General features: G+C 41.9%; 1 protein-coding gene across 1 annotated transcript in view; it reads left to right on the top strand.

Annotated features, from left to right (window-relative positions):
• The window catches only part of GAL (galanin and GMAP prepropeptide), a 169,624-nt gene that overhangs the window by 120,263 nt on the left and 24,502 nt on the right, over positions 1–24,859 (top strand). The window contains exon 5 of the mRNA XM_069221271.1: positions 5,590–5,667. Within this exon, the coding sequence (XP_069077372.1) occupies positions 5,590–5,667 (78 nt within the window). The remainder of the gene's footprint in view (positions 1–5,589; positions 5,668–24,859) is intronic.

Below are 24,859 nucleotides of genomic sequence, written 5' to 3'. Positions count from 1 at the left end.
TGCTGCCAATGCATACGTGAGCTGAGTTTACCTTTGTTTTTACTTGTGATACATGCAGTTCTTTAAAATGGAGTACGGGACTTTGTAAAATGTTAAAAGATAGCTGGCAAGTGGCTCCATGTTATGTATAACATTTATGTCGCGTTTAGCCAACAACACTTTGCATGGGTAGTTTGATCCATAACTAAACTCTTAAAAGCAAAACTACAAGCCTCACAAAACATGTTGGGGGAAAATACAAATAGATAGTGATACGTATGTCGTAGTGCCAAAGCGCAGTGTTGGACAATATAAACTAAGTAGGGGCAGCTACTCCATGAGGACGGAGGAGCGTCGCCCCCCTCCCCCCCACCAGCAGCAACCGCTGCAAATCCTTTCACAAGGAAGGGATTATAAACTGTGTTTATTGTCCCTTCCTTGTGAAAGGGGCGGGCCACAGGCTGTGACGAGCAGAGGGGAGTGCTCTGTGCACTCCCTTCAGAGCGCATGTGTGTTTGGCCTGTCCGAGACAGGTGGCCAAACACATGCTCACAGGGCTCTCTCCAGCCTAGCAACTTTGCTGGGCTGAAGAAAGCCTGCACAGGCTCCCAGTCTGCCTGGAAGCACCCTGGCTGGGCACTCCCAGACAATCCTGACGCTGCTTTGAACAGCGTCAAGTTTGGCCGCAGGGCAGGCTGGGAGCCTGTGCCTGCAGCCGGTAGCAGAGACAGAGGAGCAGCGTGGTTCCCCAGGCGGCGACCCAGGTAAGTTTTTTTTTTTTTTTTATGTTAACAATTTTCCTACCCTGTGCACCGCCCCGCCCCCTCTGACACTATGAGCCCCGACTGAAAATAAGATGTAGTTTCTGGCTTTTTGCCTATTTTTCTTGTAGGCATTCGCAGGTTAAGCAGCCTATTGGGTGAGAGGGCAGGTGTAGCCTTTCAGATGCAAATGCCAGACACTTCTGCTAATGGGCTAACATTAACACTCCTTGGAAAGCCAGCTTGCTAAAATAACCTATTTACCAGAACAATGCTGGCATCCACAACTTAGCTGTTTCTAGAAATACAGAGAATAGAAAAGTAATGAGCTTTAACTTCCGCTTCTCCAGCCCATCCTCGGGCGTTCCTATGATTTAGGTGGCATGCTCACAACGTGCTGTGATGTGCCCTGACTTAAACAAGTGCCGCACAGGCTGCAGGTGCTGCCTTGTGAGGGCCGCCAGTTAGTATAGCTGTATATCGAATTCCTGTCTAAGATACACAAAATGGTGTTTGGTATATAATTTACAGCAATGAAATGTGTCATTTAAAAAGAATGACACTGGGTAGGGAGGGACAAAGTCAGAGGTAGAGGTAGGCAGAGAGGTTTAGCTAGATAAATGGACAGAATAGACAGAGTTCAAATAAAGAGAACATTCACTTTCCCAGTGAATCCCTTGGAAGGACTTGGCCCAGGGAAAATGCCCACTTTGCCCATGCCTTAAAATTCCTCTGTAGGACCTTTGTAAGATTTTACACTCTTACCAGTTCCATGCAGCAGCACACAACGCACTGCTCTAAAGAGCTAAGTAATGTCCTTGCAATTATTGGATTAGGACAACATTTGTTTGAATGTTCTTCCAATTTGTATCATTGCGGAAGAGGATAATGAGAAAGATCATTGAAAAGAGCGACTTTGCTTGAATGCAGCTTCCTTATCAATACTCGTTCAGTGACACAACAGCTGCCTACAAATGTGTAGACATTAACCGCATTCTGGCTTTATAAGGGATTCGTGGAATAGGGGGGTCTCAATTACACGTGGTTGCAAAAAATGAATCATGTTTATACATTGTGCTAAAGCTTCCAATAGATAAATGACCAGGAGGTGATGGGAGTGTCTATTCAAGACAGAACTAAGATGCATGCATGTTATCTTATTGCACAAACACAACAACACAGTTCAATTTCAAAAGCACGCCTTGTCCACTGACAAAGCCAGACCAATCAATACACGTTGAAGGAGGGCAGGCAAGGGAAAGGAAACATCATACATATCCTCAGATGTTCATTCAATAGAAGGCATTATCACACACGAAATGGGAGCTGGAAGTTAGGAATAGAATGATATGGGGGAACCACTGGCCCAGTGGAAGATGTTGTGCAGGGCTGAGACTTATCTGTATTGAGTTTTCGTGAGTTCTAGAAAAAAGGAGAAAATAGAAGTGCAGCAAATGGTTGCTTTATTTCAAGGGGCAGTTTGACAAATTCCTCCAACACACTTTGTGGAAGGGTGTGGTGTGACCTGATCCACCTCTAAGAAGATTTACAGCTAAATGGCCAAGAAGTTCCAGGAACATATATGCAATAGAAGGAAAACCTGCAAGGTGGCACACGTGGTGGGGGCAAAAGAACCCTGGCACCTATGTACACTGGCTCACTCCTAAATTGTCAGGCAGAGTGTAAATATCTGCACATTCATAGGAGTGCACGTAATTGCCACTCAAGTAAATGGTAAGCAGAACTTGAGCTTTATGCACTGATTCTGAAAACGGAGGTAGAATAGTACTATGAGCCTTCTGTACTGAGTTCAAAATGGGTTGTTCATCAGGCCTATAAGCCTTCAGAGGCGCACCAGAGGCACAAACTTTCTCTGGTGAATCTGAAACTGGGCACTGAGAAGGGCTAAGATCCTTCTGTGTTGAGTTTGAAATAAGATATTAAGCAAGGCCATTAGCCTTCTGTGCTTTCTGAAATTGGCCTATGAATATCCTCCGTTGACTGTGAAATGGAGGATTGGGCAGGGGTACTAGTCTTCTCTACTCTCTCTGGAATGGGGGATTAAGCTAGGCTGTGAGCCTTCTAAGCGGAGTATGAAATGGGACATTGAGCAGGGATACGAACCTTCTATGATGAGTATAGAATGGGACATCATCAAATCTATGAGCCGTCTGTGCTCTCTGAAATGGGACGTACAGCCGGCCTATGAGCCTTCTGTGCTGAGTGTGAAATGGGACATTGAGCAGGGCTATGCGCCTTCCGTGCACTCTGAAATGGGACATCCGGTCGGGCTACCAGCCTTCTGTGCTGAGTATGAAGTGGGACACACAGTGCGATATGAGCCTTCTGCTCTGACTGTCACAGGACATTGAGCGTGGCTCTGAGCCTTCTGTGCTGTGTGTGAGATGGGGCATTGAGCAGGGCTATCAGAATTCTGTGCTGTGTGTGAAAGGGGATGTGCACAGGGCTATGCACCTTTTGTGGTCTCTGAAAAGGGACGCACAGCAGGGCTATCAGTCTTTTGCTCTGAATGTGTCAGTGAACGTTGAGTACTGCTCTGAGCATTCGGTGCTGTTTGTGAAATGAGACATTGATCAGGGCTATCAGCCTTCTTTGCTGAATGCGATAAGGATGTGCAGCAGGGCGATAAGTCTTCTGTGCTGAATGTGAAATGGGACACTGAGCAGGGCTGACAGCCTCCTGTGCTGCGCGTGAAAAGGAACATGCAGCAGGGCCATGAGCCTCCTGTTGTCTCTGGAATGGGACGTACAGCAGATCCTGTGAGCCTTTTGCTCTGACTCTGTCACTGAAGGTTGAGCACCGCTCTGAGCGATTCTGACTGAATGTAAAATGGGATGGTGAGCAGCGCTATTAGCCTTCTTTGCTGTGTGTGAAATTGGACGTGCAACAGGGTGATGAGCATTCGATGCTGATTGTGGAATGGGACATCGAGCAGGGCTGTCAGTTTTCTGTGCTGAGTGTGAACAGCATTCTTTGTTCTGTGAAATGGAACGTGCAACAGGGCTAGGAGCCTTCTGTGCTCTCTGAAATAGGCAGCAGACCTTGTCCAAATTAAGAGCTAATCTGGTCGGAGATCATTCACGTACCAGCTGACCCAAAGAGGCTATTATTGTCACCCTGAACAAGTCAGTCAAAAAAAGCTCAATCACTCTATTCAGAAGCAATTAAAATACAATCTCATTACATTTCCATGGCATAGCATGTTGTGGGATGGGTAACATGCTGGAGAGGCACAAGGGCTTGGAAGTGTACATTACCTTGGTCCTTAACCATACGTTGCAATAAGGGAAACGACTGGACACAGGGGATTTAAAACTCCTCTGCTATGTGCCTCCCCCTATTGTTGGTGCCTCTCCCTCTTGGATGGGATTTCTTTAGATGTGCCACTATCGGTTGCACCTCTGAAGCCTGCTATGTGCCTTCTGTGCTGAGAGAGACATGGGACATTGAGCAGGACTATCAGCCTTCTGTGCTGAGTGTGAAATGGGACGTGCAACAGGATATGAGCCTTCTAGGAAGAGATTGAAATGTGAAATTATTAAGGGATATGAGTAAAAGGGGGACATTGAGCAGGGCTATGGGCATTACGTGATGAGTATGTAATGAGACATTAGGCAGGGATATGTGCCTTCTCCAATGACGATGTAATGGGACATATAGATGGGATATGAGCTGGAAGGGGATATTGAGCAGGGCTTTAAGCCTTCTGTGATGAGTATGGAATGGGACATTAAGAAGGACATGAGCCTTCTCCGATGATTATGTAATGGGACTTTTAGATGGGATATGAGCTGAAAGGGGATATTGAGCAGGGCTATGAGCCTTCTGTAATAGGTATGGAATGGAAGTCAGGATTGGATAAGAGCAGAATGGGGACATTCAACAGGGCTATGAGCCTTCTGTAATGAGTATGCAATGGGATGTTGAGCTGGGATATGACCCTTCTGCAATGAGAATAGAATAGGACATTGAGCAGGGCTATGAGCCTTCTGTAATGAGTATGCAATGGGATGTTGAGCTGGGATATGACCCTTCTGCAATGAGAATAGAATAGGACATTGAGCAGGGCTATGAGCCTTCTGTAATGGGTATGGAATAGGACATTGAGCAGGAATATGAGCCTTCGGTGATGAATATCGAGTGGGACACTTAGCAGAGCTATGAGGCTTATGTGACAAGTATGGCTTGGTATTCTGAGTAGGGCTAACAGCCGAAATGGGACACTAAGCAGAGCTGGGAGCCTTCTGTGATGGTATATTGAATAGTGCTGTAAGTCGAAATGGGACACTAAGCAGAGCTATGAGCCTTCTCCGCTCACTCGCAAACCGACTGCCTTAGGTACAAGCCTGTCGCTACTTGGTTGCAGAATGCATGCAGTGTATTGCCATAGAAAATGTCTGATTATGCTTTCCCTGTTCTTTGAAATTGTAGTTACTGCTCTAATATGGGACAAATTCATATAAATTCAGACTTTCATAAACATAATAGCATTATTCCACTGTTATAGGAATTGGACATATTACATTTTAGGATATGGTCTGGGTTTTCCAGTTTTTCTATCCTCGACCTGTAAATTTACAATTGTTCATTTGAAAAACCTAATGGCATAATATACTATTGTGCATTCCGTCCCACCTTTACGTTAGCTAATAAACTGTCAAATCGTGTTTTTTGCAAAGATTCTCTAGAGAGTAAATTTAATGCGGGTTTAACCTATGAACGAGCTAGCCGTAGTAACATTGTTAATCAACAATCATTTATTATGTATATGGTTATCAACACGTTAATATTGTCTTGACATTGAAAATAAAACATTTTGGTTTCCTAGGTAACCTGGTGCGAACATTAACGGACGACAATGTAGTACGTACAGTGATTGAATTTTTAACCTACTTGCATCTCAAAGGTAAGATAATTCTGTTTTAAAGGTTTTTGTTGCATGTGGATTTTATCAACTTTTCAGAGTGAATGTATGCAAAGCATGTCTATTTCAACGCCCTCTTTAAACATGCAAACTATTATTCCCGTGTTCGGTCCTCTACAGAATGTAGTTTGTAGGTCAGAGATACTGGGGGCAAACTGTATAAAATCACAACTGTGCTAAAGTGACCCCATGGTTCATGAAGTTAAATTGTGATTCGTTTCTTGTGGGAATTATCTTCTGTGTTTCGTCCGGAAACCTCTTCCAGGCATCTGCCAGTCGTGGCCATATGTGGGAGCTCACAGCAGTACCATGGAAGGCAAAGTTTCTACTGTTTCATATAAGATCTGTTCCTAACCCCAGCACACATAATCTAACATGATATTATCCCATATACACTTATTGTTTACGTAAACGTTATTGGATTCAACTGCGGGTAATATCTGTGGCTAATTTCCCTTTTGGCAATTACCGGTCGAAGGTGCAGCCAGAAGAAGAAGAACAAGCATTTGCAATGCAATGGGTCTCGCGTTTGCTCATGTTGAAGCTGATCGCGTTGTAAACTTCTAACCCGACTTTTCATCTATCGGCAAAAGTGCTTTTATGTACGTAACCCGAAAAAGTGAAATTAACTGTGTAAAGCGCTCAACTTCTTCCAAGTGAAATTGCGCTAGGAAAATAGAGAAAAAGTAGTCCACGATCTGACAGAAAACAGCGAGCCTCGCATGTTTTCTGTACTTGGTCGCTGCGCTCGAGGAGGGCTAACCACCGGAAAAGGCATGAGGTGTGTATGCCTTCCACTAATGAAAGCAAGCAGATTTTACTAGGCAAGCCCACAAACCAATGAAACACACTGACGTGACGTCGACAGGGCTCCGAGCCCTTTTCTAATAACTAAAGCGTCTCGCTGCGATACGCAAACGCAGACTCAACCCTAAAAACAAAAACAAACATTGTTCAACTTTTGTGGCTGATTGGGATTCCTATCAGCAAAAACAAGTTGATGAACCTGGACAGCCTCCCGCTAATCAGCAGCTGCTTCAGAAGAGGCTGAGGGAATGCCTTGAGATAGCGGAGCCATTTTTTTTAACCCTTGTTTTAATTTAAGAAGGCTTTATTGAATCAAGAGTTAAAAAGAAAATACAACCATAGGAGAACTGGCACACAAGAAATTTTATAAAGAGCCAACAGCTCCACCAGGATCTTGGATCCTCACAGTCTGGCGGTGACCATAATCCACCAGGGCAGCGCAGCAAACAGCACTGCCCTGGGGATTACGACCACATTCTCTGCCAGCGGTTTCATTGCGGTAGAACAGCCATGAAAAGACTGACGGAGAACAGATTCAGGGGGAACCCTGCACTGCTCATGCACTTGGCATATGCAATGTGGGGCCTCCCTGGCCCGCACCCTCCCAATGTGCACCCTGCAAGCAACAGCATTGCCGTTGGCTCGATTAGGAGCCGGAGACAATGCTGTAGCCTGTTTCCCACTAGGCCAGCAGGTGGAAACTTAGGTTTCCACCGACCGACCTAGAAGGAAACGTATAAAAGCACTGACGGGGAGGTCACCGTGTAGGCGGTGGCCACCCTGTTGGGAGTTTGGCAGATGGAGTTTTTCGTCCTCCAAACTCATAATGGGGACCCTGGTAGCAATAAATTGCAAACTACTAATATAGATTGCAAATAGCAAAATATAAGGCATTTTCACAGTTTTTAGAATAAAACAGCGGAAGGAAGGAGAGAAAAAGAGTAGAGCAAGAAGCTGGAGTCTTACATTAGGTATTACATTACATTACGTAATAGATAAAACAGATTTAACAACCAATAAAATATATAAAAATAATGCATTATAAGCAATATAATACCAAATCATCAAGGTGGATCAAAGACTACATCTCCTTTAGAAGCCTGGTTATATCGTTGCATGGAAAGGAGCTGAATGGCCTTAGATGCAATTCTCTTTCAATCAAAAGACAAATATGCTGAGCCTAATCTGTGATTATGACATGTTGTATTCCACAATCTAGCAAAAGGGATCTGCGTGGTACCTTTCCAATTTGCAATAATTATGTGTAAAACAATGAGAAGATCCACCATTTTCGACACATTGGAGGAGCCTACCAGGAAAATATATAACGCCATGGCAAGCTAAATGGAACATATATCTATAAATGTATCCCAATCCTTTTACCCTTCCCTAAAATTTTTCTTTATTTCTTTCCAATTGATTTAAAAACATTCTGAGGAATTTTCACAGGAAGCATTGACAAACAAAAAATTAATAATAGATAACAGGATCATTTTAGTGTCTAATCTGCCCCACCAAAAGAGAAATAACGGAGGCTATCTTTCAGTTAGTGAAAGATGTTTGTGTTTAACGTGGTCAAGGTTGATTGAAATGGTACCTTTAATTAAATTAGGATATTTGACACCTAGAAATTTCATACATTTTCAATCCCATGTAAAACCAGAGGTTTTAAACAGGTCCTTAAAAAAAATGTACTAACTGCCATGACTTCCGATATATCAATATTTACTTTGAAACCTGACACATGGGAGCAGTCCTATAATAAGTGAAAAAATGTTGGAACAGTTATGTCAGTATTTGATGTGAATAATAATATCTGGATAAGCTATGAACTTATTTAACTCTGAGTCTTTATTTTTTTAACCAACAAAAAAATAGATGCTCTAAAAGAGGCTCTGTAGCTAAGATGAAGAGTAAAATAAAAGAGGACAATATTGTACTGCTTTTCAAATCAACGTTTGCTGATTGCAGGTCATTAACAAAGAGGTGTTTTTGGTGTTCAATAAAGCAGGCTAATATATTTCAAGGTATTAAGGTCAGATCCCTGCCATTGTAAAGCCCTCCTTCGTACAACTCCAGTCCACTCATTCAAAAGAGCTTTTTTCAGCAGCAAGTGTAACTGCCATAGCGATTGGTAAGGAACTGTGTGATGGAGCATGTATGATATTGAGAAAGGTTGTAGACCAATCAGTAATGTATCTGCTTTTAACAAAGTTAGTCTATTGTAGGCCTATTAAATTTGGGATGAATTGATTGATTTTGAAGGTGAAGATGTTCACAATAATTTTACATTTAGTGTCAATTACAGAAATGGGTCTATAATTTTTTACAAGAAGATGAGTTTTGGTCTTTCTTAGGGATCAAACATAACATGGCTTCAAGAAAAGAACCAGGTGCACCATTTAATAAAAGAAAGAATGTAAAGAGTGAGAACTATCTCAGTACTAAAATGTGGGAGAAACAGGAACAAAAGTAGACTCTGAACCATCAAGTGCTTTGTCAGGGGGCATGTTATTAATGGCTGCAAATATTTCAGAGACATTGATATCTTTTATCTCTAGGGGAGAAAGAGCTGCCTTTCTGTTCTTAGCACTTGTGCGCAAAAGTTAAAAATTCATCTAATTTGGTGTCAGGTGAGGCAATCTCAGGAATATTTAGTTGCTTATAACAATCTGAGAAACAGCCAACCATCTCAAAGTCTTTATAGAGTTTTTTACCGTTCTCAACCAGGATTTTATAAATTTTTACCTTTTCTTTTTTAGTTTTTAAATAATTAGCTCACATTATACCAGCTTTATTAGGAACACCGTAATATCGTGCTTTAACCTTTAGTAGGGTACCACTTGCACTGATTTTTATTACATTTGAGTTAAGCTTGAGTCAAATGGCCTAGAGTGTTATTTTGAGCAGGAGAAAAATATTCATGTTCTAAGTCTTTACGTAATTTTAACAAACAATTGAGAAGAGGTGTTCTACATTTTTGCCCAGTACAAAACTGGTAACAAAACCCCTGACAGTCACTTTGAAGGCACCCCACACTGTGTCAAAGGAAGAATCTTGTTGAACATTATTATTGTGGAATTAAAGATTGCTCAAATTCATCAAAAAAATGTTTATCTTTCAATAATTAGTTATTGAATTTCCATCTGCTTGATCACTTGTTTTCAAGAACCAAACTAGATCTACAATAACCAGAGCGGGATCGGAGATACAAACAGCATGTATTTAATCATTATAAAGGTCCCAGCATATTGTGACCGAAAAGGATATAATCTATCATGGATCTAGATTGACTAACAGGCGAATAAAAGTGTAATCTGTAAAGTGGGGATTATAAATACGCCATGTAGCAACTAAACCACTTGAAGAAAGTGAATGCCTAAATGTTTTATCTGTGTTTTGTTAGGGATATATCTTGATGTGGAATGTCTGTTTATAAGGGGTCCATAAGTTTCTTGCAGTCGCAGTCCTCCAACCACAAGGGTTGCTTTGGGACTGGACATTAGCGTCAAAGATTTTTTTTTCCAGAAATCCAAATCAACCCCATTAGGACCATATACAATGAATATAGAGAGTAGGCTGTCCAGTAGTGGCTGCTGCCAGGAAGAGGTGGGAAGTGGGGGGCAGCACACAGAGTGGGGAGTTGGGGAGAGGGACCCAATAAAAAAAAAAAAAAAAAAAACATACCTTCTTCCTCAGTTCTCCTTGTCTTTTTCCTCCCCTGCCCACCCAATCCGGACACTTCTCTCATGCTGTAACCAGCGGAAATGCCCCTCAGGAAGGGAGTGGGAGACTGCGCTTGGTCTCCACCCGGCTGTGCAACACAGCTGGGCGGAGAGTTCTAAGTGCGCAAGTCAGTTTGACCAGGCTCAGACGACCGGCCAAATTGACATACACATATAGAAGTGCACATACCACTCCTCCTCCCTGTTGACATGGGGGTGGCTGGCCTAACCCTGCCCTAATTAAGGGGAAAAATAAAGTGATAATAAAATACTTTTATCATCACTATATTTTTTCTGCTTTCAGCAGCAGGGCGACACTTTCACCAGAGCAGAGGGACCGCCTCTGAGGCACTCAATAATTTTTTGGTTCATTAGTAACCATAGGCATTCATCACCATTTTCTTGGCGTTCTTCAGTGCCTGAGAAGGATTTATGAAATAAAAGTATAACCCTGTTTTTATTAATCCTGGCTGGGGATCAGAAAGATTGACCAACCTGGTGTTTTAGTGACTGGATGTCTTTATCTGATAAGTGATTTTGTTGTAAAAGAGCAATATGATATTTAAATCACATAATGAGTGGGAATCCTTGCATCTTAACTGGGTTACAAAAACACCTAACACTGTAAGAAATTAAATGAAGGATAATGCATAAATATAGTGATATAAAGCTGATATGCAATAAACAATTAAACCTGAAAAAGTGTATGATAAAAGCACAAGAACATGGTAGAAATAGGCAATAAAATGGATAATCATTTACTAAATCCTATTTATAGGGCTGAGGTAATAGAAAGGAGAAGACAGAAATAGATGAAAATAACAAAAGAAAGGAAAGGAATTGAAAAAGGAGAGTCAGATTAGTCCCTCAGTGGATAAAAGGAGATGAATGGGAAGAGGTCACTCCGATTTCAACCGTAATGAAAGGTAAATAGAAAAAGAAAACTTTGGAAATGGGAAGTAGTGCAATGCTAGAGCAAGAGCCATCAAGGAACAAAACAACCCCAATAATGAAAATCTATTTACAATTAAGGAGAAAACACTATCTGAGAGAGTACAGACATGAGAGCGGCACAAGAAACACTTAAAAAACAAGTACCCAATCGGAGAAGGTCAAAACACTTGTCCCTTAGGGACTTCTTCCCTTTTGTGAATGGGTTACCAATAATTTGAAATTGGTAGTCACTGTGATTGTTTTGTGACCGCATTCATGGTAACAAAACAATCATACAGTCGCAATTAGGAAGGAACGCCTTTGGAATGCCCCTTCCTAATTGCAAGTCACAATCTCTGTTCTGCGAGTCGGTAACAGGATACCGACTCGCAAAATGGGGATGATACATCCAACAATGCTATTTTGCAGTCACCAAAGGTGATTGCGTCGTACATCTGGCTCTGAACCCTTAAATCTCTCAAAGTGCTTCCTTCTTGTTTTAAAGAGAAACCGGACTTTTCAAACTTAACAGGCAAATCCCACTACCTACTATTTAACAAAACTGTATTTTCACAAAACAGGACATCTATCTGAATGAATGTTTTTAATGTTAGGCTCGCCTATAATGCAAAGATAAAACCTTTATCTGTAAGGATGGTCTATAAATAAAGGAGAAAGGCTCTTCTTTCAATATTATTTAAACAATTAAAAAACGGCTAAAAACACATCCTCGTTTCATTTTACTGCCAGGGCCTGCACAATGAAAGCAAAAAATACTATGCAGGAGATGTGCGTACTTACAATACCAAATGCTGAGAAGATGAGAATGCTCACGCTCCAGAAACACTCAGTTTCTACTTCACTGTTTTTATATTAATGTCGGGCTTGTCAGTAAATGTAATGTTACAAAGCCCAGTATTTTAAATGCCACCCAAACATTCACAGTCATCTTCATATCAGTTATGTTTAGTAGACACTGCGGAGGCCCACAGCAGATACAGGTAAAAATAGTCTTCACAAGAAGCCAAAACCAGTTCAGGCATCAAAGAGAAGAAAATGTGGTCTTCATGCTAGAGCTACAGAGTTTGCATCTGGAGAACCAGGTTTAAGTCCAGGCCCTGATCAACATCCTGTGATTCTGGGTAATTCACTTGATCTCCAAACGTGAGTAAGAAAAAGTGTAAGATTTTCTGGCGCTCATAGAAAGTGCGCTAATGCCCTCGAGCCAGGTTCACTTTACATAAAATTGCAAAAAATGAATAAAGAGCATGCAGTTCAGTGTCACCATATTAAGAAGGATGCTGTTTTAACATAATAACGAAGGCTTGCTTGTGCAACGATGCAAGTACAGCCGTTTGGGGCCCAACACTGGACTGTGACTTAGATATCTCTTCAGTACTGTGAGAAATTGGGTTTTTGGTTGGTGGGGGTGTGAGCTAGAAAACCTTGCAGGTTGAACAACAAAAAACCTGTGCTTACCCCTGAGTACAAAAAGGCACAAAAAGAAGTCAGGCTAAACTTAGAGGCAAGGTGTAAAGTATTTAGGCAGCACACATACAGTCATAAAGTGAAAGCACAACACTAGGAAAATCCCAAACCAATTTAGTAATATAGAGTAAATTTTAGTAAAGTATTTGACACTAAAATGACAAAACTCCAACCAGTAGAACCATAATTATGAGTTGTAAAGTTTTTATTAAAAACCAGCTCCTAGAAGATCAAAGCCCCAACCATGGGCACCTAGTCGTGCGAGACTGGGTCAAAATCGAAAAATATGCCCAACTGCGATGGAGCACACTTTGGGTACAAGAAGTGGATTGGGCCTGGCCAGTGCTTACCTTCTAACTTAGAAAAAATTCCAAGAAAAAGTGCTGAGAAGCTGAAGTTCCGCAGTGCTGCAGTAGTTGTCCGAGGAGGGAGAGTTGTCATATGGCCTTGGGTCATAGTCATGGTTAAGATTTCCACGTTCGGACTCAGTCACTGAATTGGAAGTTGAAAATCGCCAGTGGGACGAAGCAGAGGGGTGTAGCCAAAGAAGGTTCCATGAGTTCGGATACCCCTTTGGCGAAGGACCCCTGAAACAGATTGGCTGCTGCGGAGAAGAACATAGTGGGAGAAGCTGTGATGTCAATCCGACCAGCGATGCACCTCGGGCAGATACACAAGCAGGTTAATCCCTGTCTCCTCCTGGTTCTCAGAGCAGATTTTAAGTTGTCAGTTTTGGGAAATGGCCTACTAGGAACCTGCCGCACCACAACCAGGGGTCTAGGACTAGTGGGGCATCTCCTGGGGGTTCAGATCTCCCTAAGGCTCGGTCCAGGTTGAAGATGGTGGGAGCCTTTTATATCCCTGTTTGTCTGTGCAGGAGGCCAGTAAACTAGCCCTTGGACTCATTCAAGGTAGTCCTGCTTGCAGGAGAAAATATAGGACTCAAAAGCAAGGCTGGCCTCTGAAGGTTCAAGAAAGGCTCCAGGCAGCAAAGTAGTCCTTCCAGGTACAACAGCAGTCTGGCAGACTGCACAGTAGGTCACAGCATAGGCAGTCCTCAGAGTCCTTCCACAGGCCCAGTAAGGAACTGAAGAGCGAGTCTGATGGTCCAATTGTTATACCATGGTGCATTCTTCTGGATGGCTGGAGAAGCTTTGGAAAGGTCCTTTGAAGTGCATGGAATTTCCTGACTTTCCTGCTCTGGCTCCAAGATGGCTGCAGTGACAATGTAGGGTAGTTAGGCCCTTTATGTGAAGGCAGAGCACAGGCTATTCACTTGTAAGTGGGGCTGTCATCAGCTCCGGCTATCCATCCTGCCAGCGTGTGGTCCACTGAAACACACTTAACCTGTCTATTGTCTGACTGTCTGGGAAGAATCCATAAAGTCTGTCAGCAACACCCAGTAATGTGACTCAAGACAGGCTGCAGGCACAAATGGCAAAGGGCAGGAAAATGTCAACTTTCTAACAGTGGCATTTTCAAAATTGTAATGAAAGATCAGATTTTAAAGAGGATTTATCATTGCACTTCCATAGAGACCAAACTTGCAGAGCTACCTGCTCTCAATTGGAACGTGCAGCTTATTAAATGGAATAAAGAATCCCAAAGGGTGTTATATGGGAGGGGTAGGTCTCACAGTAGTGAAAACTTAATTTGGGGTTTTTCACTACCAGGACATATACAACTTAAAAGTACATGTTTGACCTTTTAATTACAAAGCACCCTGCCCTATGGGCTACATAGGGCCTATTTTAGGAGTGACTTATATAGTAAAAGGGGAGTTTTAGGCTTGGCAAGGGGGTTTAAATGCTACATTGACATGGCAGTTTAAAACTGTATTAAGGCTGCTGTCCTGGAACATGTGTTGCAGTCCCACTGGTAGCTTTTGATTAACAGACCCAGGATACATGATATACCACTCTACAAGGGACTTAGAAGTAAATGAAATATACCAATCTGGTGTAAACCAATCAAGCCATGTTCAGGGGAGTAAGCATGAGCACTTTAGCACTGGTTAGCAGTGGTAATGTGCACAAAGTCCTAAGACCAACAAAAAAAGCACTCAGCAAAGTATCAAGAGTAGAAGGCAAAATGTTTGGGGATGCCCTTGCAGAGTGGGCCAGAGCAAACAAGTGTTCAGCTCTATTCCTGCTTCAGCAGGGTGACAGTGAGGAAGTGACTTTGGCATGTGGGACTCTCCTCCATAAAAGACAAAATAGAAAACACATTTTGTATACAGGACTGAGAAGTGTGTTTTAATGCACATGCAAAAATAACAGTCACTGTACCGAACAATCACTGGTGAACTATGTGCAGCTCCGTGATCAGAAAAAAAGCAATGCTTGCAGAAGATCTGCCCATTGCTGATGTGCACTGTCAACTACTGAGAACTTGCGACTCCTGAGAACAGGGAAGAAGAATCTTTGGGGTAGGGGTTAGTTTATTTATTTATGTATATTTCTAAAGCTCAGAGTTTACCCAAAGGTTCTACAGCACATTAGAAGAGAAACAGCTTGTTACATGGAAGTTACAGATTGGGTTAAGATGAACAAATACAACTAAATAATTACAGAGGTTGAGACTACAAAGTGGTAGATCATTACATAAAACTGAATTTACATTAGGTATATAAAGCCATGAAAACGTTGAGATAATGTAGATGCTTGTGCCAATAGTTGATTTCAGTGTCTTGGCGTAATGAGTTCCAGATCCTGGTTGTGCTACCAAAGAAGGACTGTGCCACAGCTGCCTTTGGAACTTGTAATGAAAAAGGGGAAGATGGGATGGGCTTGTTTGTCAATATAGTCCCTTCTCAAGGAAGGAAAGCGAGTAGGAAAATTGCCATCACTCACCATCCTTGGTGCACCCGAATGACAGTGTTAAGGGGTGATAAAAAGAAAAAAACCCTCATCCAGCAGAGGCATTGGCAAATAAGGACTGAGCCGTTGAGTACTCTATGTATGTTAACTGTATGCTGGCCCAACTCTTCAATGACATCCAAGCAGACCATTTGCTTAAGAAGGCTGACCTAAGACCCATTTTCACTATGTTCTTTTTTTTGTGTTTGTTTTTTAAAAATCATGAGGCTGGCAGACAACTAAGCTGTCTTTAGGCCAGACCTAAAAAACTCTTTATCTCGACTATTCATAGAAAAGAGTTCCAGTTTTACCACATAAATAACAAACATCGATATCCAAGTGTAGAGGACTATAATTAAGGTAATTAAAGGTATTAATGGAGAACCCTCAGGTGAGTGACCTTTCTTTTGAAATTTACTTACTGAGATAAGAAAAATCACTAAAACTAGTTACCTGAGTTTATTGTAAACATATAATACCAGTGGAAATAAATGTGCCTCAGCAGATCAGTATGATATCTGAGTTCCACTAATATTCCAAGAACTGATGGTTAAGGAATATCTGCCAGACGGCTTTCTCTCAGACGAGCCACTAATTGTTTCCAGAGTATTACAGCAAAGTACCTAATGAGCCAGCTAGCTATGTCAAGCTATGTTCAAGGTGTCCAGGGGTGTGATTAAACATACTTCTGCGCCCTTTTACTATATCACAGCTAGTTGATCAGTTCCCCTTGTTACATCAGGGCGACTGCTGTCCTGTGCTGGGCCAGGCCCCAGTGGCTGCAGTGCATCACAAAGACTCGGGACACAAGATTACTTATCGCCTCCTCTGGACGTCATCTCAATTATACCTGGAACGTTGCCCGGCCTCCGGATGCGTGTGACGTCAGGTGCAGCTGATGCGCTGCTGAACACTAGAACAGCACACCTCCCAAAAGGTTCAAGTGACATATTTTGTCACAAGGAGATGCAATTAATATTCTTCACTGTCTTACTGGGTCTAAATTTGTCAAAAATATATTTGCCTATGATTCCTGAACTCCAGAAGAATTTTTTACACTTGATTATACTTGATTTGACTCTTAATTATACATCTGCTACCCTATGCTTTCCAGCAAGGCGTATCACTAAGAGCTCTACTGAGGGAGATCTCGTTTTTGTGGAAACAAAAACTGTGAATAGCTATTTAAAAGATGACCGGTTTTTATCCTCCCATAATATGCATTTTTCTTTTTTCGTCAGCTTTCCCTGTTGTTCTTTGGTAAGTTAGAGATAACAGCAAGAGTTCCTTCTTTTGCCACATTCGTCCCCAAACCATTTTGGTCACAAGCTTTTATTTCACTCAATTTCTAGTTTTCTCTATCCACCAAATTATCTTTGACATTTTCAGCAGAGAGAATTAAAGATTTAAGTAAGCTACCAATGTTCCCAACATTTCCATGAGAGTGTAGGCTTATGGCTGAACAGCATGAAAAACTGAAGTGTTTTTATCCTCTCCTTTCGCCCAATGTATCTATTCATTTAGTCGCCCAAATTTCTAATCAGTTGCCATTACATGGACAATATCTGTTAAAGCTTTACCTGAACCTCAAGTGTGACAGCATGTAAAGAAACGACATTGTATCTAAAGAGTGGTTCAAGGAGCTCTACATTTTAGGAAAATATATTATCTTTCTCCAGTGAAGGAAAGAAACTATTAAATGGCTAAGGCATATCACCTGAATCATTGGTCTTTGTGTGTTTAAAACAATATTGGACGCTTTTGTCTTTGTTGAGTGATAGGAATGCCTCTATGTCTGTGCACAGAGTACACTTAGGGCCTAATTTAGAACTTGGCAGTGGGGAATAGTCTGTCACAAATGTGGCGGCTATCCTATCTGCCATATTATGATGTCTTTACTCCGCCATATTATGATGCCTTTATACCCTATGGGGATAATAATCTGGCAGACAGGATATCCATTACATTTGTGACAGAGTATTCCATCCACCAAGTTCTAAATCAGTCCCTTTGGGCCTGATTTACAGTTTAGCTGATGGGGTTACTCTGTCACAAATGTGACGGAGTAACACGAATCTGCCAAGTTCTAAGTCAGGCCCTTATATCCATCTTAGGCCATTATATCCTATAAGAATCGTAATACAACAGATGAGATATCCTTCTACCGAGATTTAAATCAGGCCCTTAGCCCCCTGAGTGATCATTATTAAGAATATTGGAGAGAGGGGGATAATAGTTGTCACAAGCGGTGTGTGTGATCAGTTTGTGTTCTGTAATTATCCTCCTGAGAAATTGCAGAATCAGTGGAGAAATGTAGAAAACCTCATCCATTGAATGCGTTGTCAGGTGCCATTATTTTACATAAAAATGTCTAATAATGTCTCCTTTCTATTGGTTCTAAAATGTCTCTTGGCCAAAGGTACATTTTGCTCTTTGCTCCACATTGGTATTAGTGTTGTTTGGCATGAATCTGAGCTAAGCTACGTGTGCACATGGTATATCCAAACTGCAACAAAACCGACTTACCTTACCAAAATAGTGCTCCATTCAGCAGAGCAATCTGCAGAGATTTCTATCGCTTTCTAGCTGGCCAACCAGCACAAAGGCATCGGAATTTGTACCCAATACATACGCTACCATCGTGCTGCTCTGGAGGTTTGTTTCAATTGCTAAGATGGTTTGGCCAATCAGAGTGCATGTTGTTTCAACCTGGCACTGTCCCCAAATTTTGTAACGTCTCTGCCCCACATATCAAAAGCAACATGAGGATGGATATACTGGCGGCATAGCAGATAGGAAAATAAGCTGAGACCAGCATGGTATATTGATTATATAGTGCTCCTGTGCAATTAGTGTTAGAAAGTTTGTGATCTGGCTGACTCACGGAAAAGCTGAGTTTGTTCTGGTGTTGTTTTTCTGACACCGGGAGGCAATTGAATTTTCTCCTAACATTCCGTCAAGGAGAGTCTTCATTGTATTAAAGACAAGGCAGCGAATATTTTTCATTTTTCCTTTCTTTCACAGCCAGTTAAAGAAAAATAACCATAGAACACCATTCTGGTTTAGGGAGTGACATCAAATAAAGGTGTACAAATGCCTCTGAACACTGGCTCCGCCCCCTTTCATGATGTCCATCTTGTTATAAACCATGCATGAGTCTCAGCAACACGAAAAGGAGCAAAGGTCCAAAACATAATAAAAAAATAAGATCCAGGTAGAAGATATCAGCTCGAGGTCTGGGTTGTTGAAGGCACTAGAGACACAGAAAAAAAGATTAGGGTGGGAACATAGTGGTGGGATAATATTGCCTCTCTGTCTTTAAACAATCAGGATTCTCCTTCAAAGAATGGAGGTTGGGAGCACACTGCCTCACATCCCAGCACAGATTGCCCCTTTACATCCTGGTGAATGCAGTTCACAGTTAGCGCTTACCTGAAAATTATCTGTAGTTTTTCACCAAAGTTGGTGCAGACATTGCTGTATATCTCTAGGCATGTGTTTCTGGGTTTAGCCCTTCATCAGTAAAGAGTAGAGAACAATAAAAATTAATCTGAGGTTGCTGGAAATGCTGCCAAAATCCTCTCAGGTCAAGTACCACTCAGAGGCACACAGGTGCATCTCCAAAGCTTGTCAGCTCACTGGCTCAAGGGAGCCTTTTAAACAGGAAAGGGGGTTGGGAGCACACTGCCTCACATCCCAGCACAGATCACCCCTTTGCATCCTGGTAAATGCAGTTCACAGTTAGCGCTTACTTAAAAATTATCTGTAGTCTCCTTCAAGGAAAGTTAGGAGAACCTACAATTTCACAGAAGCCAACCTGGTACATGTTGAGCATGTTTAAAGCTTTAAGAACAAGGCACGGCCGCATGTTGAATTGGCTTACAGTAAAACGATTTGAACGTTGAAGTCCTAGGCCAATGGGCCAATCTGTTATCTTCCCACAAAGGCTTAGAAGCCATCTCTTCCTTTTGCGAACTGGCCTGCAAACTGGTCAGTGCCTACCCCACTAAAAAAATGATAAATTTAACACATACTCAGAGATGTAGCTAATACAAGAGCAAAGGTTCTCAGCAAGGTAATCAGGAGTTTAGACCCCGGTGAGCTAAGATTCTTTGTTACCTTCAGGTATCTTTTGAGACATCTTACCACACATAATTTAGGATGGAGTGGAAAACTTAGAAAGAGAATATTTGTCGGCCATCACTGTTGACCCTCCTAAAAGATACAAGGCATATGAGCATCCTCTATTGAGCAGACAGAAGCTTAGTTGCTAAATGTTCATTATCTTCCATGATTCAAACATTTCCAGCACCTTGTTAACATACCACATACTTAGGCTTGGATTGGTTTGCATATCTTATTCCCTTTATTAGCTTACATACTAATGGATGCTCTGCCGCCCACTCTATCATGATTTGCTGATGTACTTGTCCTAACTCCATTAATAGTCCTATGCAACTTATTATCGGCTGCCACAGCTCCAGAAATTTGAGCAGCGCCACCACAACTGCTGAAACTGGATCATTACCCCTTTCCAAGCAACAGCTACAACACACTCCCTGGATGATTTATAAGATTTGCCGGTACCATTGACAAAGGCACCCTGATATAGCCCATCTTCGATTCTGAAAGTTCATGTGTACCTGCGTCTGCCCCAAAAGGCTCTACGTCACCAGCTGGAAAGTGCAGTGAGTTGCTAGTGCAGGGTAACAGCCTAACACGTTAATTAGCATCTGAAGAAACAGAGGAAGACAGGTTGAACATTTCACAGGTATCTGTAATAGAGGTGGGCACCAAGGCTGGTCTCACAAAAGAGCAGAGATTTTACTATTGCCCTTGCCGACTGCTTGTGAATGTGGGCTAAGCACCTTCAGATCATGCAGAAGGGGGATAGTGTAGTGGGCCCTCTGCGACCAGTCCTGAAGAAAGACATCCATAGCCTATGCTTCCAGATCCAGTCCCTAACTGAAATATCTGTATAACTGTCTTGTAAGTCTGGAAGCGAAGAGATCTGTTACAAGGAACCCCATATCCCTTGAAGATGACTGAACATGGTCACTGGAGTCTGTAGCCTTTTCGAATACCATTCTGCTACTACTTTGAGGTGACTTAGCAAATACTTTGCTACTAACACTCTGTGATGCAGGCAGTAGTCCCACAATGCTCTTTGCCTTTATCAGGGGTTTTGACTTTGTGACCCCTAACTTGTTGATGTCCTTTGCTTCTATTACATTGCCCGTCCGTAAGAGTATTGCATATTTTGCTCTTTCTTTTTTCTCAAACTTTGGATGGCAAAGTAGCCTATGAGAATCCCTAAACAGTTGAACTGCAGTCTGGAATCCTTCTCTGACCATCTTCCCCAGTCCAAGTTGTACCACACCTTGCTCCCCAGCAAATCTGACTTGCTTCTGATTCTAAAGCCTCTACACAATCTAGTCACCCCTCCAGCTCTTTGCCTCACTGTTGAGTGGGTGTAGGTGATAGTAACTTAGTCGCAATCCTAAATATTTTATTTTCAACCTCTGTATAACTCTGTAATGGAGGAGCCCCAGAGAAATGGGCTGAAGAGGATGATACCAGCCCCACTATCCTCACCAGCATCTGAGTGATATAGGAGAATGAATTAAAGTGTTTCTTAGTTCCTTCTTGATGGCTTTCATCTTCGATGGTGGGAGTCGAATTACACTCTCTTCTGAGACTAAGACTTCTGAAAAACCTATAAGTCCATGCTTTGTTTAACCCTTTAAATCTGACTTTTCCCTGATTACGATAAACGCTAACTCTGGAATCAGATCCACTGCCTCATGTACTGGTTATATTAGCAGGAGCACGTTCTGACACAAAGATAATATTTAAATAGAGGATCACACCACAATTAGCTTTCTGATTTTTGTAAAGCATCACAGGGCTGATGAAGGACCAAGCCTGGTCTTTCAAAAGAAACTGTATTTTCTCTGGTGTTGCCAAATGGGGACTATTAGATAGGCATCTTTGAGATCTAATCTCATCTAGTCCCAAAGGAATATCCCTTAGCACCTGTATAGTCGTCATTTTCATGTATCTGTAAGTAAAAACATGATTTAGCTCCTTCAAATTTATCACCTGAATTTTTTGTTTTTCTTTTAAACTACCAAAACATTGCTTATGAACCCTTTGGGATGGAGAGAGCATCTTTCTATTTATTGTTCCTTTCTGTAGGAGATCTTTCACCTCTATATATATCAGATGTGCACCACCATCCTGGCAAACATACATGAGATGTGGTCTTCTGTTCTGATGTGGGGTCACAATAAAGCCTATCCTGAATCCCTACTCTCTCTAAAAACCAGTGAGCCTGTAAAATATGTTTCCATTTGAGGAGGAACAGAGCACATCCTTTCAACGTTCACCAGGGGAAATTAGGTGGGTTTCACTTGTGTTTTATTCTCCTCTGTCAACAGAATGGACCAAAGTGTCCTTCTGTCCTCCACTTGTGGATGATGGTTACCTTGTAAAACATACTTGTTGGTACAGATAGGGCCTGTAGTACCGTGTATGGCCAGTGAATTGGCGCAGGAAGCAATCAGCCCTGGGAAAAACGTACCCAAAAACATTCATAAGAGAAGCATGTGTTTTGTCTAGTGATGCAATGTTTGAACAAATTTGTTGATTTTCTCGATGTATTTATTACCAAACAGAGTGCCCTGAGATGAACCTCCTGTTTCTGACTCTGCCAGATACCCTAGTTAAGGATAAGGATTTTTCTTTTCTTGAAAAAGAGTCCTCCGTTAGGGTTTCCCAGCAGGCAAGCTGCTCTTTGTGCCCAATTAGAAATAACAGGGTCTAAGGCTTCACTTGATGCCTTAGCTTCCTCCACTATGCACATAATTTTGACTACTCGCCCAAGTACATCAAGCATTTTATCTTGGCATGAAAACCATGCCTTATGAACACCCCTTGCAGGGCTCTTACCCTTTTTAGCTATGTAAGTTGCTTTTTGGGTCCACCGCAAGAGTCACAGAGGCTTTTCCAGGGACTGTGAAACTTGGGCATTCAGTTTCAATCTAATCGCCATGTCTATAGGGGATGTGATATGGGCTCTAACATATTTATCAAAGAAGGGAGTGAGTAAGCATTCTGGCGTGTTTGGGTGTTGTATTAACCCTGGATCAAAGAGAACATTCCCGTCAACATCAAAAAATATGTTTTGCTGTTCAGCTTTAGCCTTTGTAGGTGGAGGCAAGCAATCTTCATCGATATAAAACATGTCATCACTAACATGATCTTACGACATGGCATATGTTCTTTTCAAAGCCGGATTCGAAAAGAGGATCTGTCCAGTTTGGACAAATATAGGCCTCTCCCAGTGTAACAGAACAGCAAACACCAGGAGTGCTTCAGGCAATCTTACCACAGTGTTTACTTCTGGCATGTTTCTTCCCCCAGGGTTAGAAAGAGAAGAAGAAATGGCTGTAACCACTGGTTGTCCAATATCATCGGCCACTGCCTTGAAAGAGCCGGTGGCCTCTTTAGAGACGGATTGAGAGTCTAAAGAGTCCAAAACGTCGTAATGGTTTTGTTTAAAAAAAACCTTTTCTGAGGGATTTTCATTATCCATTTGGTTTTCTTTGAAGACCATCTCTTTTTAGTCCTCATTCTTTTCTCTTTTGTCTCTCTTTTTTATGTACACTTATTTATACAAATGTCTATCGGGGAACAAATCCCCTTCCTTGTATTTCCCTTTTTGTTGTTAATATTGAGAAACACAAATAAAACAAAACCTATTTACATTTGCAAAATATTTTTTGCTCATAAAACTAAAATATAATCCGAGGTCAAGGAAAAAAGACAATGCCTGCCGAGTGAAGGAGAAGCTAGAATGTTAACAATCAAAACAGAGGGTACACTTGCTCGGTGGGAGCTGATCTCTACCCGAGAGTGAAGGGAACAATAAAGGGATTAACTCTCCCCTACCAAGTCAAACAAAAGAGAAACTGAACTTGCTATTGGAGATTTAATGCATTCGGAGTTAAACAAAAGAGAAACTGAACTTGCTAATGGGGCGTCAATGTGCAAACGAAAGTGCACCCAGCAAAGAGACAATACCATATAAAAAGCAGCTCTTAGGCAAAGAAGAAATAAAATACAGCAAATGTTTGTAACAAACATGAATGGCACTTACCTTGGCAGTCAGTTAGCAAAGATGTGTAGGCGGTGTTCAAAGGCTCTTCCATACATTCATTTTGTTACATCACTTCCTGCATTATGGTTATTGGATTCCTCTTAATGGCTGTAATTAAAAGCAGAAAGAAGAAATGTATAATATGAGCCTGATTACCTTGTAATACAATTTCCAGCATTCCTCTCCGTGCAGCAACCTGCAGCCTGCAAGGGGGCTTTCTTATTTTCCCTTCTATCTGGAGGCCTGATTTAAAGGACCATCAGCTCTTTTGGAGCCTAACACCTAGATGGAAACTTAGTGGAAGGAAAGAAAGGCACATAGCTTATTACTTCACAAGTACTTTAGAGAATCCGAAACTGGGGAAGTTTTTGACTTAGTTCAACCCCCCATGTAAGAGATGTACATGCACTGTGTTGGAGGCGCCATGTTCTGGTTGGCTGAGACAAGGCCATAGCCAGGCAGAACGTACCACTCCAATCAGGGGTGGATGCTTACAATTACTGTATAACCTGCGCTCACCCTTGGGCAGCTTTGCACAAGGCAGTCAGGCCTATCACAGAAGCAATGTGTAAAGCATCAGCACAGCACGGCCACACAATAAGTACACCGAGCATCACAAACAAGACTTTACACAAGGTGTATGTAAATCAAGTTTATATTCACTACACACATGAATTACCAGTACATGAACATCATGTAAACTGGGCATAAATCACATTCAAAAATATCACTAATAGTTTGAGGCCAAACAGCGTTAACATGAAATCAACAGCATGTACACATGAGAAAACAAATACTTTCCCTCCCCACGCCCAAATGCGGTGCTACTGCGTTGTCAGTACAAGACTCACCCAAACATCAATCTAGTTCAATCTAAAATCGCCATAGCAATGTATATATCCAGAGAACAATGGCAGTTTTAAAATAGCTCCACGACAGAGACCACACTGGTAAACGTCAATGCCAACCACATACTAGGCAGCTCACAGCCTGTGGTTACCATTCAACAAAATCCGGGGGCAAAGATAAGGGGGAAAAAGGAGGGATTGGCTGAGCAGGCAACAATATGCAAATAGTGGTTATGGTTCCCTCTTCGGAATTTCACTCAAGGGTTTCCACACCGGCCTTCTGGGGCAAGCCCCAGTCTGCAAAGCACAGGTGGAGCATAACCTGGCAGTGTGCACTACACAGTACGAGTACTC

This window comes from Pleurodeles waltl, chromosome 3_1 (genome assembly GCF_031143425.1).
Source record: "Pleurodeles waltl isolate 20211129_DDA chromosome 3_1, aPleWal1.hap1.20221129, whole genome shotgun sequence".
Taxonomy (NCBI): domain Eukaryota; kingdom Metazoa; phylum Chordata; class Amphibia; order Caudata; family Salamandridae; genus Pleurodeles; species Pleurodeles waltl.
The sequence above is the reverse complement of the archived record's forward strand: the minus strand, read 5'-3'. Positions and strand labels throughout refer to the sequence as shown.